Source organism: Podarcis filfolensis (genome assembly GCF_964270895.1).
Source record: "Podarcis filfolensis genome assembly, chromosome: 4".
Classification (NCBI taxonomy): Eukaryota; Metazoa; Chordata; class Lepidosauria; order Squamata; family Lacertidae; genus Podarcis; species Podarcis filfolensis.
Window position 1 is genome coordinate 104,015,266 of NC_139607.1, and position 18,138 is coordinate 104,033,403.

At 43.4% G+C, this 18,138-nt stretch overlaps 3 protein-coding genes across 8 annotated transcripts in view; 2 read left to right on the top strand and 1 right to left on the bottom strand.

Moving 5' to 3' along the window:
* Positions 1–18,138, bottom strand: part of LOC310760704 (uncharacterized protein) — a 395,412-nt gene that overhangs the window by 176,913 nt on the left and 200,361 nt on the right. The gene's annotated exons all lie outside the window — the stretch shown is intronic.
* Positions 1–18,138, top strand: part of LOC310760669 (uncharacterized protein) — a 93,823-nt gene that overhangs the window by 57,892 nt on the left and 17,793 nt on the right. The window contains exon 9 of the mRNA XM_083609576.1: positions 5,274–5,400. Coding sequence (XP_083465702.1) covers positions 5,274–5,400 — 127 coding nt within the window. The remainder of the gene's footprint in view (positions 1–5,273; positions 5,401–18,138) is intronic.
* LOC310760681 (uncharacterized protein) overlaps positions 1–18,138 on the top strand; it is a 160,389-nt gene that overhangs the window by 25,796 nt on the left and 116,455 nt on the right. The gene's annotated exons all lie outside the window — the stretch shown is intronic.

The window sequence follows — 18,138 nt, forward strand, 5'->3', positions numbered from 1 at the left end:
CTCTATCTCACCGGACCCACGAAGGGACCCCTCTGTCGTGCCTTCACCGGAGACGGGACCTTCATCGGATCTAGCACATGTAGTTCCAATTTGGAAATTCTGTCCACCGGCGAGGTCACCGTTACCGACACCACTGGCTCCCACACCTACCCCAACCTCACCAGTGCTTGGGCCACTGTGGTAGGGCACCAACCCCATTGGAAACCCCAGCCTACGGACTCTATACTGCTGCAAGCTCTTGCCTCCGGGAGGATGGAATCTTACCTTAGCGGCTTATTCTGGGTATGTGGACACCGCGCATACACCTGGGTAAGCCCCCATATGTCGGGATCCTGCTTTGTTGGGTACATTGTTCCCGGAATCAGAGTGGTTCCACACCTACCCCCCGGGAGGCAGAGGAACAGGAGAGAACAGAAGGGGCTGTCAGACCTGTCAGATGTCGCTGCCAATGGGGAGACGGTAGGCAGAGCCCTCTTCCCCGCTTATGGAGCAGGATCCAACCATGTGGACATCCTCCGGCTCACTGACATCCTACTTAAATTCATGCAGGAAGCCACCCAAATTACAGATTCCCTCATGTCGGAACTGTCCGAGGTAAGGCAATTAAGTTTACAAACCCGAATTGCGACAGATTTCCTGCTGTCCAGTCAGGGAGGGACGTGTGCCTTAATAGGTACCGAATGCTGCACCTATGTGACTGACCAATCTCTAAATATCACCGGACATTTAAATAATATCCATGAACTAGCAGGAAAACTAAGCGACATACAGCATGAGGGACTATCCGATCTAGACCTGTGGGGATGGCTACCGAAGCTCGGATGGCTCCGACAATTGCTTAAGGTTATGCTTGTTACTGTCCTTGCTGTTGTCCTTTGCGTCTCAATGTTCTGCTGTACTATCCACTGTGTGACTCCTTGCTGTTCTCTCTTTCGCTGTCCTAAACAATCTGCCCCTCTTTCCTTCCGAGCCTATTCCCGTTCACACAGTGCCCCTGTCTTCCCTGAATATGTGCAGATGAGACACCTAGGAGAAGGGGAGTATGAGATCACAGAAATATAGGGTGCGGAGAAAGGATTTGCAAGTTCTTACAGAACTTTAATGCAAATCTATCTCCGAATGGGGGACTGATACGGAAAGGGGGGGGGGTACCATCTTCGGCCCCTCCACCAGCTCCAGGGGACTCGAGGCGATGACCTCGACAGCTCCCTAAACCCCACACTGTCGCACAAGCACCACACTGCACCCTCTGCACCCTAGTCCTGTAAATAAAGGACTTCTCTTTCCCTCTCCCTATACGGGCGGAATAAGCCCACCATCTTTCCTTCGTTTCCCTCTCGCTCCATTCTTAACGTGAATAGACCGTGTCAAAATGTATCTCCCATTGACTATAATGGCCGCGCTTTGGCCAATCAGAACCGTGCATTCGCCTTGCAGAGGTAGCTCAGCTAGCTTTGCACGCCTCATTTAACCTCCTGACAGGTTGTTGACAGCTCCCCTGCTGGGAGAACAATGGAATCGAAACTCCTGGACCCCTGAATGTATCAAAAACTGCAACAATGTATCCATTCACTTCCGACTTTGATTAGCAATATGAGAGTGAACTTGAAATAAGCTGAAACTTCTAAAATTCATATAAAATCAACCCTAGCACCGATTTCCTTCGTTCTGGTGTCAATCAGCTCAGCTCCCTTCGGACTCTACGATACCCCATTTCCCTCCATAATCTCCTAAGCGACAGGTCACGTACTCAGGAAGACCCTAATCCTGTCAGATCGTTCTGCCAAGCCCTTCCTCCGGGCAATGCCAGGTGGCAGACGATGCATATCTGGACTATTGTTCTATCACCACCGGTGCTCAGGAAGTGCTTATCTATGCATATCTCTCACTCCGCACACTGCCCCCCTCCCTTCCCTGAAATGCTAATGTGTGTAACCCCACCTTTCTGTAACATATTCATGATGTAAGCTGTGAAACCCAACCTTCCCATAATGTATTCATGACGTTTATTGCACTGTATTCTGGGACTTGGAGGGAACTTTTAAAAGTTCATGTCACCCATTTCTGGCTGTTCAATCTTGCCTTGAACCTGTTGCGCAATAAACCTTGGATCTCCGCATCTTGCTCCTGTGTCCGGCTGAGCTCATTTTTCCGCTAGGACCCGCGGACTTAGTCCGACGAGCCGGGAGGCTGAGCAGACTCGCACCCGGAATTTTACCGTAACAAGCCAAAGGCCCCCCCCAAAGGGACCGAGGGAGATGCTCAGAGCCCAGCCAGGAGCCAAAGGCCCCCCCCCAAAGGGACTGAGGGAGATGCTCAGAGCCCAGCCAAGAGCCAAAGGCCCCCCCCAAAAGGGACCGAGGGAGATGCTCAGAGCCCAGCCAAGAGCCAAAGGCCCCCCCAAAAAGGGACCGAGGGAGATGCTCAGAGCCCAGCCAAGAGCCAAAGGCCCCCCCAAAAAGGGACCGAGGGAGATGCTCAGAGCCCAGCCAAGAGCCAAAGGCCCCCCCAAAAGGGACCGAGGGAGATGCTCAGAGCCCAGCCAAGAGCCAAAGGCCCCCCCAAGGGACCGAGGGAGATGCTCAGAGCCCAGCCAGGAGCCAAAGGCCCCCCCAAAAAGGGACCGAGGGAGATGCTCAGAGCCCAGTCAAGAGCCAAAGGCCCCCCCCAAGGGACCGAGGGAGATGCTCAGAGCCCAGTCAAGAGCCAAAGCCCCCCCCCCCAAAGGGACTGAGGGAGATGCTCACAGCCCAGCCAGGAGCCACAGGCCCCCCCAAAAGGGATCGAGGGAGATGCTCAGAGCCCAGCCAAGAGCCAAAGGCCCCCCCAAAGGGACCGAGAGAGATGCTCACAGCCCAGCGAAGAGCCAAAGCCCCCCCCCAAAGGGACCGAGGGAGATGCTCAGAGCCCAGCCAAGAGCCAAAGGCCCCCCCAAAGGGACCGAGGGAGATGCTCAGAGCCCAGCCAAGAGCCAAAGGCCCCCCAAAAGGGACCGAGGGAGATGCTCAGAGCCCAGCCAAGAGGCAAAGCCCCCCCCCAAAGGGACCGAGAGAGATGCTCAGAGCCCAGCCAAGAGCCAAAGGCCCCCCCAAAGGGACCGAGGGAGATGCTCAGAGCCCAGCCAAGAGCCAAAGGCCCCCAAAAAGGGACCGCGGGAGATGCTCAGAGCCCAGCCAAGAGCCAAAGGCCCCCCCCAAGGGACCGAGGGAGATGCTCAGAGCCCAGCCAAGAGCCAAAGGCCCCCCCCAAAAGGGACCGAGGGAGATGCTCAGAGCCCAGCCAAGAGCCAAAGGCCCCCCCATAGGCGGAGCCAGGCGGAAGCTGCCCCCTTAGAGCCATTAAAAAGAACAGAAATGAATAGAAATCAGAGTTCTGCCCTGGCCACGTGAGTGTGCACTGCAAGGGGGGGGCTGAGCTGGGGGGACTCGGCACTGCAAGGGTTAAAGGGAACCGAGCTGCCTTCCTAGAGAGGCCAGGAAGCAAGGGGGGGCCAGGTCCTCCAGAGCCAAGCCCCCTCCCTCCCCAGTGTCTCTCCTGCAAGGGCTGCCTGGCTCTCCCCTCCTGGGATCTGGTGAGTCTCCTCTCTCTCTGGGATCTGGTGGGGGTCCCAGGGCTGCAGCAGGGGAGGGGGCCTGGGGGGCCTGATCAGGGAGGGGCCAGGGCTGCCGCGCTCTCCTTCCTCCAGATCAGAGGATCCCAAACTCATCTGGCCTTTCGCCCCCCCCCCCCCCAAATCTCCCTTCTTTAAACAAAGGAGTCCCTGGGACTTTAACTCAGTGTGACGTCGCTCAGCGTCACTGCAGAACAGAGGGAACATCTGCAAATGGTTTTTGAAAGCTGGACGAGGAGGTGGACTAGCCCCCCCCCCAAAAAAAAACCCCACAGGGAGGGAGGAAGGAAAGGCTGGCTGCTGCATTGGGGACCAGTTTCCCAGTGTCTCCCAGAGCAGCTCCCCACGGAGGCCACGGCAGCAATCCCCTCGCACCCAGAGCACGGCATCCCAGGACCACATCCTCTCAGCCGGAAATGGGCGCTGCTCCTCCCTGAGCCTCCAGGGACCTGGGCATCAATGGCTGTGTGTGGGGGTTAAGCTATCTAAGAGAATAATAATAATAAATTGCCCGCCTATATTTCAAGGGAGATGTCTCTGGCCCCGCCCACTTGGCCCTCAGGGGGTTGTCCAGTTACACACCTGGCCCTCAGAGCAAAGAAAAAGGGACCCCACCCCAGGAGTCTGTCTTGAAAGTGGCAGAGTCCAAGTGCAAGAAAAGAAAATAGAATTTGGGCAACTAGCTGGTTTTAAACTTAGTAACGCCAAGATGAAAAGGTTAACTAAAAATACAGTTTAAGATATGGTGGAAGAATTGCAATGCAAGTATTTCGGAATATGCAAAGAGTATAAATTTAGCTGGCCCTCGGAGCAAAGAAAAAGGGACCCCACCCCAGGAGTCTGTCTTGAGAGCGGCAGAGAGACCAAGTGCAAGAAAAGGAGACAGAAGCAGGGGAGTGGGGGTGGGGGGGGAGCAACTCCTGAGGACCCCCGGATGAGGACCCCCACTAGAGCCAAGCATCCATTTTTCACAAGATACAAATGACTCCTTTGTCAGTCAGTTCTGACTTCATGCATTTACTTTAGGGAAGCTTTTATTGTTTGATGAATTACTGTATTTTAATATTTTGTTGGAAGCCGCCAAGAGTAGCTGGGGAAAAAACCAGCCGGATGGGTGGGGTATAAATAAATTATTATTATTATTATTATTTATTTACTGGAAGGCATGAGCAAGCAGACTGATTCACATCACAAAAATCACTTCCGTTGCCTCCACAATTTGCATTGCAATCTTCCCTCTAGGAGGGCTAGAGTATGGTTACCAGATATTTTTCAATGAATCCGGGGACACTTTTTTTTTTGGAAGCTGAGTAGCAACAGAGAGTCAGTAGTGGGGATGGTGAGCCAAAAGACCCTGGTTTCCTCTCCTTCTGCCAGAAGCCCCCCTCCCTGCTTGTCTCCCACAGCTAGGAGACGTCTGAAAATGGAGGAGCAAAGGCAGGCTGCACACTGGCGCACTGTTGGATTGCTTGCAAGAATGGTCAGGGTTGGCCCTGTCCATAAGAAATCCAGTTGCAGCAGATGAATGCCCATAATTAAAACACAGAATAAAAGAATTCCATTAAAGCGTTGAAATAAGCATCCAGAATTAAAATATGCAGCAAAGCAATCCTATTGAAACAGCGCAGCAATTAAGAGGAGGACATTTCCCTTTTTCTTTTAGGGTTCAGTTTGCTTTGAAGACATCTCTGTCTGTTTCACGGACGAGGAGTGGGCGTTGCTGGATCCTGACCAGAGAGCTCTGCATAAGGACGTCATGGAGGAGAATCGTGGGATCGTGGCCTCTCTTGGTAAGGCTCCCTGTGGGATCGTCATATCTGCCAGGAAATTCAAAAAATACCTCTATGTGACAAACCTCATACATTTCCACAGAGCTCAGCGGCGCCCCCACAACACCTGGGAATCTAACACCTCCACAATAAACCTTGAACAGTAAATTACTGTTTTTTCTTATATATATAATTTTTAAAATTATTTTCCATTTAATATTGTACATTCGCATCATCATTATCCCCTATACCACCCTGGCTCTTTAGAGCCTCAACTTCCTTCCCTGCCGCCTCGTGGCTTTCAAAATTAACATTTATATCATTGCAATTTGTACATTTTCCAATTCTTATTACACTCATTACAGAATGGCTCAAAATTTAAATATAGAAAGGTAGAAAATTTCTCATTACAAGTCTTCAGACAACCCTGCTAGTGATGTTAATTGCTTTTTATACAATATCTTTCAGATATCGTATAAATTTACTCCAACCCTTTTGGAATACTTAATTGTGCTGGTTTTGAATTCTTCCTGTCAGTGCCACCAGATATGCAAAGTCCATCATTTTCATCTGCCAATCTTCTAACAGAAATTCTCACCATGTCAATTAATACTTAGTTTGTTTACCTTTAGTTTTAATTCTGGCCTTGCAACGCCTTCCCATGGAGTGAAGCATGTTTTTTAGTTCTGCAGCTGTAATAATGTGAAACCAAGATGGAATTATTGCAACTATTAATTGGGCTTTATTGCTGGGTTGCTTCTGACTAACAAGTTTCTTTAGTTGGCTCCATAGATTTCTGATTGGGTTAAGGTCTGGGCTATTCCCAGGCCATTCCAGCAGTGGAATTGATTATCTTGAAACCACCTTTTGCACACAGCAGCAACATGACATGGAGCTGAATCCTGCTGAAATAGAAAACAAACAAACAAATAGAAAGAAAGGTTTAGTATCTGGGAAAAGATCACATGCAGAACGCTTCAGTTTGGGCTCAAGTATTTCATTTATGTATTTTGGAGCATTTACATTCCGTTTTATGACACAAATTCTGCCCCCACCTTTTGCTATCATACAACCCCAGATCATCACACTATCTGCGTGTTTCACGGTCGGTGTAATGCAAGTACACTGTCTTGGGCCCGGTCTTATTCAACATCTTTATCAACGACTTGGATGATGGACTCAAGGGCATCCTGATCAAATTTGCAGATGACACCAAACTGGGAGGGGTGGCTAACACCCCAGAGGACAGGATCACACTTCAAAACGACCTTGACAGATTAGAGAACTGGGCCAAAACAAACAAGATGAATTTTAACAGGGAGAAATGTAAAGTATTGCACTTGGGCAAAAAAAATGAGAGGCACAAATACAAGATGGGTGACACCTGGCTTGAGAGCACTACATGTGAAAAGGATCTAGGAGTCTTGGTTGACCACAAACTTGACATGAGCCAACAGTGTGACGCGGCAGCTAAAAAAGCCAATGCAATTCTGGGCTGCATCAATAGGAGTATAGCATCTAGATCAAGGGAAGTAATAGTGCCACTGTATTCTGCTCTGGTCAGACCTCACCTGGAGTACTGTGTCCAGTTCTGGGCACCACAGTTCAAGAAGGACACTGACAAACTGGAACGTGTCCAGAGGAGGGCAACCAAAATGGTCAAAGGCCTGGAAACGATGCCTTATGAGGAACGGCTAAGGGAGCTGGGCATGTTTAGCCTGGAGAAGAGGAGGTTAAGGGGTGATATGATAGCCATGTTCAAATATATAAAAGGATGTCACATAGAGGAGGGAGAAAGGTTGTTTTCTGCTGCTCCAGAGAAGCAGACACGGAGCAATGGTTCCAAACTACAAGAAAGAAGATTCCACCTAAACATTAGGAAGAACTTCCTGACAGTAAGAGCTGTTCGACAGTGGAATTTGCTGCCAAGGAGTGTGGTGGAGTCTCCTTCTTTGGAGGTCTTTAAGCAGAGGCTTGACAACCATATGTCAGGAGTGCTCTGATGGTGTTTCCTGCTTGGCAGGGGGTTGGACTCGATGGCCCTTGTGGTCTCTTCCAACTCTATGATTCTATTTTTTTTTATAAGATATTTATTAGAATTTTCCATTTTATACAAACAAAGAAAAAATAATAAATAATAAATAATAAAAACACATAAAGTTCATAACTTATTTTTCAATAACATATTTCCCTGACCTCCTCATGCCTCCCCTTCTTGTATTCCAGTTCAAATTGTTTATCCAGCAAATCCTTACCTCATAGCATTACAGTTAAAAAACCCCTTATTTTCTATCCATCTTCTTAAATTATTGCAGCTTAAACTTTTACTTATATATAAAGAAAAAAGAACTATTTTTTCATATTCTTTTGTACCATTACAGCTAGAAACCACTTAATTTCAATCCAACATCACTCAACATTCATTAATATTACAGTATTTTTGTAAGTAGTCCTTGAATTTCTTCCATTCTTCTTCTGCCGACTCTTCTCCCTGGTCACGGATTCTGCCAGTCATTTCTGCCAATCCCATAAGGTCAATCAACTTCGTCTGTCATTCTTCCAGAGTGGGTAGATCTTGCGTCTTCCAATACTTTGCGATGAGTATTCTTGCTGCTGTTGTAGCATACATAAAGAAAGTTCTATCCTTTTTTAACACCAATTGGCCGACCATGCCCAAGAGAAAGGCCTCTGCTTTCTTCACAAAGGTATATTTAAATACCTTTTTCAATTCATTATAAATCATTTCCTAGGGCACGTCCACCAAAGGTGAAAGAATGTACCTTCAGTCTCTTTACATTTCCAACACTTATTATCAGACAAGTGGTAAATTTTTGCAAGCTTGGCTGGGGTCATCTACCACCTATATATCATTTTCATAATATTTTCTCTCTTTTTTTAAAAAAATAATATTTTATTAAATTTTACAAGAAAAAAGAAAAAAGCCATACAAAAAAGAACAATACATATTAAAACACCAACAAATACCAACAATTAAAAAGAAAAAGGATATTAAAAAATTTAACAAAAGAGAAAGAAGGGGGGAAAAAGAAAAAAAAAAAGACCTCTTTTCAAATTCTTATCATTCATTACCTTATTTTCCTGACTTCCACCCGCCTCCCTTTCTTGTATTCCACTTTAGAATTGATCAGCAAATTCATTCTTATTAGTTTTATCCTTAAACAATTTCCCTCATGTATTATACTTTCCCAATCCTTATTTACTAGAACCCCTTCATTTCATTTCAATGTCATCAGCATTCAAAGATTTTACAGTGTTTTTGTAAATAGATTTTAAACTTCATCCAGTCCTCCTCCACCCGCTCTTCTCCTTGATCTCGTATTCTGCCGGTCATTTCTGCCATTTCCATGTAGTCCATTACTTGCATCTGCCATTCTTCCAAGGTGGGTAGATCTTGTGTCTTCCAATGCTTTGCAATAAGTATTCTTGCTGCTGCTGTGGCGTACATAAAGAAAGTCCTATCCTTCTTTAACACCAATTGGTCGACCATGCCCAGGAGGAAAGCCTCTGGTTTCTTCAGGAAGGTATACTTAAATACCTTTTTCATTTCATTATAAATCATCTCCCAGAAGGCCTTAATCCTTGGGCACGTCCACCAAAGGTGAAAAAATGTACCTTCAGTTTCTTTCCATTTCCAACATTTATTATCGGGCAAATGATAAATTTTTGCAAGCTTGACTGGGGTCATGTACCACCTGTACATCATTTTCATAATATTCTCTCTTAAGGCATTACATGCCGTAAATTTAATTCCAGTGGTCCATAACTGTTCCCAGTCAGCAAACATAATGTTATGTCCGACATCTTGTGCCCATTTTATCATAGCAGATTTTACCGTTTCATCCTCAGTATTCCATTTCAACAACAAGTTATACATTCTTGACAGTATCTTGGCATTGGGTTCTAACAGTTCTGTTTCTAATTTTGATTTTTCCACCTGGAATCCAATTTTTTTATCCTTCATAATATTTTCTCTTAAGGCATTGCATGCCGTAAATTTCACACCTGTGGTCCACAACTGTTCCCAGTCAGCAAACATAATGTTATGTCCAACATCTTGTGCCCATTTAATCATAGCAGATTTAACCGTTTCATCCTGAGTATTCCATTTCAACAGCAAGTTATACATTCTTGATAGTATCTTAGTTTTGGGTTCTAAGAGTTCTGTTTCTAGTTTGGATTTTTTCCACCTGGAAGCCAATTTACTTGTCCAAATTATAAGCCTCCATTATCTGAAAATAATGAAGCCAGTCTCGCACTTTATCTTTTAGTTTCTCAAAACTCTGCAATTTCAATTTGTCACCTTCTTGTTCCAAAATTTCCCAATATTTTGGCCATTTGGCCTCCATATTGAGCTTTTTCTGAGCCTTCGCTTCCATCGGTGATAACCACCTTGGGGTTTTATTTTCAAGTAAATCTTTATATCTTGTCCAGACATTAAACAATGCTCTTCTGACAATATGGTTTTTAAATGCTTTATGAGCTTTAACCTTGTCATACCACAAATATGCATGCCACCCAAAAACATTGTTAAAACCTTCTAGATCCAAAATGTCTGTGTTCTCAAGAAGTAGCCAATCTTTCAACCAGCAGAACGCTGCTGATTCATAATAAAGTTTAAAGTCTGGCAGGGCAAATCCACCCCTTTCTTTTGCATCAGTTAATATCTTAAATTTTATTCTTGGCTTCTTGCCCTGCCAGACAAATTTAGAAATGTCTTTCTGCCACTTCTTGAAACAGTCCATCTTGTCCACAATTTGCAATGTTTGAAACAAAAACAACATTCTAGGCAATACATTCATCTTTATAACTGCAATTCGACCCAACAAGGAAAGCTTCAAATTTGTCCAAATTTCTAAATCTTTTTTCACTTCCGCCCAACATTTTTCATAATTATCTTTAAACAAATTCCCGTTTTTTGCTCTCATATTAATCCCCAGGTATTTCACTTTCTTCACAACAGTTAGACCTGTTTCATTCTGAAACTTCCCTCTTTCAATCGGTGTTAAGTTTTTCTCTAAAACCTTAGTTTTTGACTTATTCAATTTAAATCCTGCCACTTGGCCAAATTCTTGAATTAGTTCTAAAACTCTTTTGGTACTAGATTCTGGCTCCTGTAACGTCAAAACTAGATCATCTGCAAATGCTCTCAGTTTATACTGTTTAGCTCCAACCTGTATACCTTTAACCAACCGGTCCCTTCTAATCATGTTCGGCAGGACCTCCAGGGCCGAAATAAAGAGCAATGGGGAAATTGGGCATCCCTGTCGTGTCCCTTTCTCTATCTTAAATTGTTCCGTAACCACATTATTTACAATTAATTTAGCCTTTTGTTCAGAATATATTGCACCTATACCATTCTCAAAACCTTGGCCTACCCCCATACCCTGTAAGTTCTTTTTCATAAAACTCCAAGAAATATTGTCAAAAGCTTTCTCCGCGTCCACAAATATCAGAACTGCTTTAGTGTTTATATTCACTTCTAGTTTTTCCAAAATATCAATTACGTTCCTCAAATTATCAGACAAATGTCTTCCCAGGAGAAAGCCCGCTTGGTCCTTATGAATCTCTTCCATCAATACTTTTTTCAATCTCTTGGCCAAAACGTCAGCAAAAATTTTATAATCCACATTTAATAAGGATATCGGACGGTAGTTCTTAAGTTGAGTCTTTTCAGTTTCCGTTTTCGGTATTAGTGTAATATAAGCCTCTTTCCACGATTCTGGTGCCCTTTTTCCTTCCAAAATCTCATTGCAGACTTCCTTCAAAGGTTGTAGAAGCCACTCTTTCAAGGATCTATAATATCTGGAAGTCAGCCCATCCGGTCCTGGAGACTTGCCTAGTTGCACCAACTCTATGATTCTATGGTTTTCACCAACGGAAGCAAACACACAGAAAAAGTAGAATATGGAGAGTAAATGGTTGAAATATGCTGATTTACTAGTGGAAGATAATGAAGAATTTAAATTAAGACCTTTTGATCAAATTAAAGATAAATTGGATGGATGGTTACAATATTATCAGATTAATGAATTATATAAACGTGATAAGAAAAATGGTTTTGCAACAGAAAAATCCAAATTGGAAACGGAATTGTTAGATACCAATGTTAAAAATCTCTCTAAAATGTATAATTTGTTGTTAGAATGGCGTACAAAGGACGAAAAAGTTAAATCTGCGATGATAGATTGGGCAAGAGATGTTGGACACAATATAATGTTGCCAGATTGGGAAAGACTGTGGAAGAAAAGGGGGGGTTAAGAGAAAATATTATGAAAATGCTGTATAGATGGTACTTAACCCTGGTGAAATTAGCAAAGGTGTATCATACAAATGATAACTTGTCTTGGCAATGCAAAGAAAAAGAAGGTACTTTCTATCATATGTGGTGGACGTGTCCTAAGGTGAACGACATCTGGGAAAAGATATATAATGAATTGAAAAAAACAAGAGGAAAAAAATATTAAAAAACCAGAAGCCTTTCTACTTGGAATAATATGACTGGAATTGCCAGAAAAAGATGTTAGACTGTTTTTGTATGCCAAAAATTGGAAATCGCAAGAGATACCAACAATAGAAGAATGGCAGATGAAGATGTTGGACTTTTTGGAGCTGGCCAACCTGACTGGAAGAATCCATGACCAGAAAGGAGACACAAGAGACTGGAAGAAATTTAAAGACTATTTAGCTAAATATTGTAATATAAGATAAAGAGAAATTTCTTGGAAGTAATAATTAGGCTTAGGGGTAGAATAAGAATATGTTGTTAATAAACATTAAGGATTAGAATAGTAATAAAGGAGAATTAGTAAATGAAAGAAGTTAATATTATTAGAAATCTGAATTTGGGACTTCCGGGTTGGCGCCATCGCCGAATGGCGGACTCCCTCCGAGCTCCGGAGGGAGTCTGCTCGGCAGGGGCTGGGTTCTACCGCACCGGCGATGCGGGGACCCTTAGAAACCACGGCCACGGAGGCCGTGGACATGGAGACTCGGCTTGCACCGTTAGCGCCCTCCCGACTCGTGAAGGAGCCTTTTTAAAGGCTACGGATCGGGTGCCGGGGAGAAGCGTGGTGCCTTGAGTTTTCTGCTTCCCCTGCTGAGCGAAGCCGCATGCCATCCGGCGGAGAGCGCTGACTTCTTCCATTGAAAATTCGGACTTTTCAACAACAACCCGTGAGTAAATTTGGAAACCGGGCTCAAAAGGAGGAAAAAAAATTTTTTTTTTTTCGAATTGGATACGAGCGGGGGGGATCCAAAAAGGAAGTCAGTCCCCTCCCTATTGTAAACTTTCCAAAACAAGGACGGGGAAACCAAGACCCAAAAAGGCTTGCATTGCTGATAAAAATCCAAAATTTCACGATGGGGAACTACAAGAACTGTGCTGGAGGAGGAACTGGAGAAGGGAAACGCAACCCCCCCCCCTGGGAACCGGGGCGACTGAAGAGAGAGCCTGGTGAAAGGAGTCGGAGATTTTGACAGCTGTCAAAATAGCTGTCAAAGTCGAAAAGCGGAGTGGATTTTATTATGAGAACTTGGCTGGTTAAATTTGATACAATTTGCTACAACTTGTTAAAATTTGGATACAAAATGGCGAATATGGATAACAAATTGACTTTTGGATTAGAGGAAACAAAGTCACAACAATCCCCCTTGAGGAGCTTCGGGACATTACAAGGATTGGGAAAGTGGAAAAACACCAATGGAACTTTACAGGACTGGTTATCTTCTGGGAAAGCTGCAAAACGGAAATAACATCTCGTCTTCAGGGTGTTTTCTTTTTTGTTTTTTTAAAGGAGACAATAGATTTTTCTATTGAAGAAAGGAAGGGACTGAACGTAAGGTTTTGCCCCTGAATAACAACCATCCCTGCAGACTTACCAAACTTTCGAATTACAACGTTTTAGCAGCGGAACAAAGGGAAATTAGACTACAACCTGGAAAGAACAATGGAGGGAGTTCTATTACAGTTTTATTAAAGACTGAAGTTAAAGTTTTGAAAAATAATGATAATAATAATAATTTTGATTTTCAAAAAAATTTATTTTTAATTTTAAAAAGAAATAGCCAGCAAGGAGTTGGGGAAAAGTTGTGATTTATGGCCTTAAGAATTCCAGGCAGACACTAGGGGTTGATGGTCAGGGGGAAATTAAACCGGAGACAGGGGGGGGAGAACTAAAACTCCAAAGGCTTGCCAACTTTGTTATTTTTTGCTGAATTGGTCTATTATTCATTATATTTTTTTTTATTTTCTACCTTTTCTGTTTCTATTATCTGGGGTGCTTCTTTTATTAAAAAATGGAAATTGTGGAATGACATGGGGTGGGTCTTGGGGAAAGAACACTGGGTTTTTTTTCTTTTTTTTTTATTATTATTAAGGGTAAAACAAATTAAGTTTCAATTTGAATGGGGAACTTGTTTGGCCAACAATATGAAAGGGGAATATGGTAGGGGTTGGGGAAGGGGGGAGTCCCGTAAAGTGATATTTTTTGTATTTTTGAAAAATTTTAATAAATATTATTTAAAAAAAAAAAAAAAAAAAGAAATCTGAATTTGGAAAATGCTAAACTGGTGATATAATGAAATTCAGGTAGAGGGGATTCAAGGAAGTCAGTTATCAATGAAATGAAATTAGGATTTGGAAGCAGAAATATTTCTTTATGAGTTTTTCTTTGTTTTTGTATATTGTAATGTTTTTCTTTTTTCTTGTTTCTTGTTTATGTGATAAATGTGAAAACCAATACAATTTTTTTTGGGGGGGGGGGAAGAAAGAGAAAAAAGAGAACAAGGACAGGAAAGTCCAGGAGGATAATAAAAGAAGCAGAGTTTCCCACAACTATATTATTTTATATATATATATATATATATATATATATATATATATATACACACACCAAAAGATAGATGCAAAAATCCTACCTAAAGATGACAAGGGAAGAATATTAGGAATACAATTGACAAAAGGCAAAGAAGAAATGATTTTGGTGGGGGTATACGCAGGGCCGTCTTAAGCATATCTGGTGCCATGGTGCAAAGATCCCTCCGGCGCCCCTCCCCCCGTTCCCCAGAGTTCATGACCTTTTTTAAGGGGGAGGCAACCTCAAAGTTGTTGACTTTTTAAGGAAAGGTTCTCCCTTCTTTTAGGGAGCTGACACCACACTTACACATTATCTCTGGCAAAGGAAAACAGGAAACAAACAAACTTTTTTAGTTGCTCATTAACAATGCACATATATACAACACCTCCACGTCCCCCCCTAGTTTTCTTAAGACAAATTATCTTATTGTATAACACCTTGTTTTTAGCAATGTTGATTTCTTTTTAAATTCAGATCTTTTTTAAAAAAAACCAAACCCTAAATGACTGCAAAAATTAAAAACCATCCAAGAGGCTCACAGCAGAGCCAGAAATTATAGATAAAGCCTAAATCTGGCAACAGACAGGAAGGGGTTCCCCCCCCCCCGTAACCTGGTGTGTGTGTTCATGTATGCATGTGTAAAAGAGAAAGAAATCTATAAGCAAGTGATGCTATGCAGCAAGAACTAGCTAATGTGATCAGCACAGAAAACAACAGAATTAGGAAGCATCATTGTTTTAAACAAAAGCAAAATATCCAGAAGGAATTGTCAGCTGGTATAGCAGTGCAACACTTCAGGCCATTTTTTGGCACAAAGAGGACAGATCAGTGTGACTTTTTCATTCTATGCACTAGCAGGGCTTTTGTTGCTCTGATGGTGTTAAGTGCTCTGATGGTGTTTCCTGCTTGGCAGGGGGTTGGACTTGATGGCCCTTGTGGTCCCTTCCAACTCTATGATCTCTTCTGTCACTTCTATGATGTCAATTTTCCCTTTTCTTATACCGCTCCTCTCCTGCATTCCTGCAGGCTGAGAGGCTTGGAAACTGGCCCAGACAAGCTATTGTCTGATAACTCCTGTATTTCTCTGGGCTGTGACCTCCCCCCTGTACTTTCCTCTGTGTTTCCCATAACAATCCTCCCTTCGTCCCCTGGGCAGCCATTCAAGTCTGGCAGCTGCTGTTGCTCGCTTGTTGGCTCCAGCCTGACAAATACAGATAACGGAACAAACTTTGTTGCATTACATTCTTGATTAAATTATCTTTCCATTGATAAATAATTTCACAATATTATTAATAATACTTTTATTGTCATTGTACAACCTGTGTGCAATGAAATTAAACGAGCCTCCCTCCCAAAGAAGTGGTGTTATGAGCCACCAAACCTCTGAAATACACCTTCCCTCAAAAGGCTTCCACAATTTTGGCCACTACAGTATATCAAACAAAACAACATTCAACAACCATCAGAATCTAATAATAAATACGTTGGTTAATGACAAACCACAAAGGTAACGAACAAACACCCAACTTCCTTCAGTTCTTCATTTGTTCTTGAGGCTCAAATCTCTTTTTGCCTCCATTGCAGATTGTGATGAATTGCAGATCGAGAACAAGCATGAACACGACAAAATCCCCAGAGAGGAGAACCCAAGTAAGAATTTGGAGTGTGGAGAGAGCTCCCATTCCAGTTCGCAACAAAGAAATCTCAATGGAAAGAGACACTATCAGTGCATGGAATGTGGAAAGAGCTTCAGTCAGAACTCCTCTCTCACTTCCCATCAAAGAATTCATACAGGGGAGAAACCCTATCAGTGTGTGGAATGCGGAAAGAGCTTCAGTCAGAGCTCTAATCTCACTTCCCATCAAAGAACCCATACAGGGGAGAAACCCTATCAGTGCATTGAATGTGGAAAGAGCTTCAGTATGAAGGCCTCTCTCACTTCCCATCAAAGAATTCATACAGGGGAGAAACCCTATCAGTGCATGGAATGTGGAAAGAGTTTCAGTCAGAGCTCTGATCTCAATTCCCATCAAAAAACTCATACTGGGGAGAAACCCTTTCAGTGCATGGAATGTGGAAAGAGCTTCAGGAAGAGCTCCCATCTCACTTCTCATCAAAGACTTCATACAGGGGAGAAACCCTATCAGTGCGTGAAATGTGGAAAGAGCTTCAGTCACAGCCAAAGTCTGACTTCCCATCAAAGAATTCATACAGGGGAGAAACCCTATCAGTGTGTGGAATGTGGAAAGAGCTTCAGTCACAGCCACTATCTCACTTCCCATCAAAGAATTCATACAGGGGAGAAACCTTATGAGTGCATGGAATGTGGAAAGAGCTTCAGTAGGAGCTCCTATCTCACTTCCCATCAAAGAATTCATACAGGCGAGAAACCGTATCAGTGCATGGAATGTGGAAAGAGCTTCAGTCAGAGCTCCGATCTCAATTCCCATAAAAAAATTCATACTGGGGAGAAACCATATCAGTGCATGGAATGCGGAAAGAGCTTCAGTATGAAGGCCTCTCTCACTTCCCATCAGAGAATTCATACAGGGGAGAAACCATATCAGTGCTTTGAATGTGGAAAGAGCTTCAGTCAGAGAGCCCATCTCACTTCCCATCAAAGAATTCATACAGGGGAAAAACCCTATCAGTGCATGGAATGTGGAAAGAGCTTCAGTCAGAGTAATGATCTTACTTCCCATCAAAGAATTCATACAGGGGAGAAACCCTATCAGTGTGCAGAATGTGGAAAGAGCTTCAGTCACAGCCACTATCTCACTTCCCATCAAAGAACCCATACAGGGGAGAAACCCTATCAGTGTGTGGAATGTAGAAAGAGCTTTAGTCGGAGCTACTCTCTCACTTGCCATCAAAGAGTTCATATTGGGGAGACATTAGCTTTAGGAGACAAGGAAATCTGCACTTTTTGAAAATGTGGTGAGAAGAGGGTTACATGTGTGTATTTTGTGTTTTTATATTGTGTTTTTGTTTTATGTTGTAACCGTCCTGACGTGGCAACAGAAGTCAATCTTTAGAGGCTGAGGGTTCCCCCCCCCCAATAAGACATTTGAGGGGGCCACCACCCAAGTTAGTAGGCATTGCCATTCTAATGGCCTGCATGCATCATGTGATTTATTGTGCTAGGCGGGCCTTACCTGATCCCACCACCAATATTTTATTCAATTCAGCACCACTGGGTCGAGTATTATACAAATTAAATAAAGACATAAATCTCGCTCCTTTGCACATGTTCCAGCTTGTCAATATCCTTATTTATAATCATTTTTAAAATTTATGTGCCCTTCGTCTGAAGATTTCACAATATAAACATACAGGATGAAAGCATGGATTTCTCAAAAACAAGTCCAGCCAGAGAAATCTCTCCTCCCCTTTTTTGGATGGAGTTACAAACTTTGTTGATCAGGGAACAGCTGTGGAAATAGTGCATCTTGATTTCAGTAAGGCTTTTGACAAAGTCCCCCATGATCTTTCTGTGAGAAAGCCGGTAAAATGTGGGCTGAATGAGGAAACTGTTAGGTGGATTTGACTGACCGAACCCAAACAGTCCTCCTTCATGGTTCCTCATCATCCTGGGGTGCTGCAGGGTTCTGTCCTGGGCCCGTTGTTGTTCAACGTCTTTATAAATGACTTGGATGAAGAAACTGAGGGGGTGCCCATCACATTTGCAGATGACACCAAATGGGGAGGCCAATGTTGCAGAAGGCCGAATCAGATCAAGGGCAGGAATAGTACCACTTTATTCTGCCTTGGTCAGACCGCACCTTGAATTCTGTGTTCAATTCTGGGCACCACAAGTTAAGTATCTTAAATATTGGTTGCCTGGAGAAATCAAGAAGGTGGGGGGACACAATCCGTATTCCTT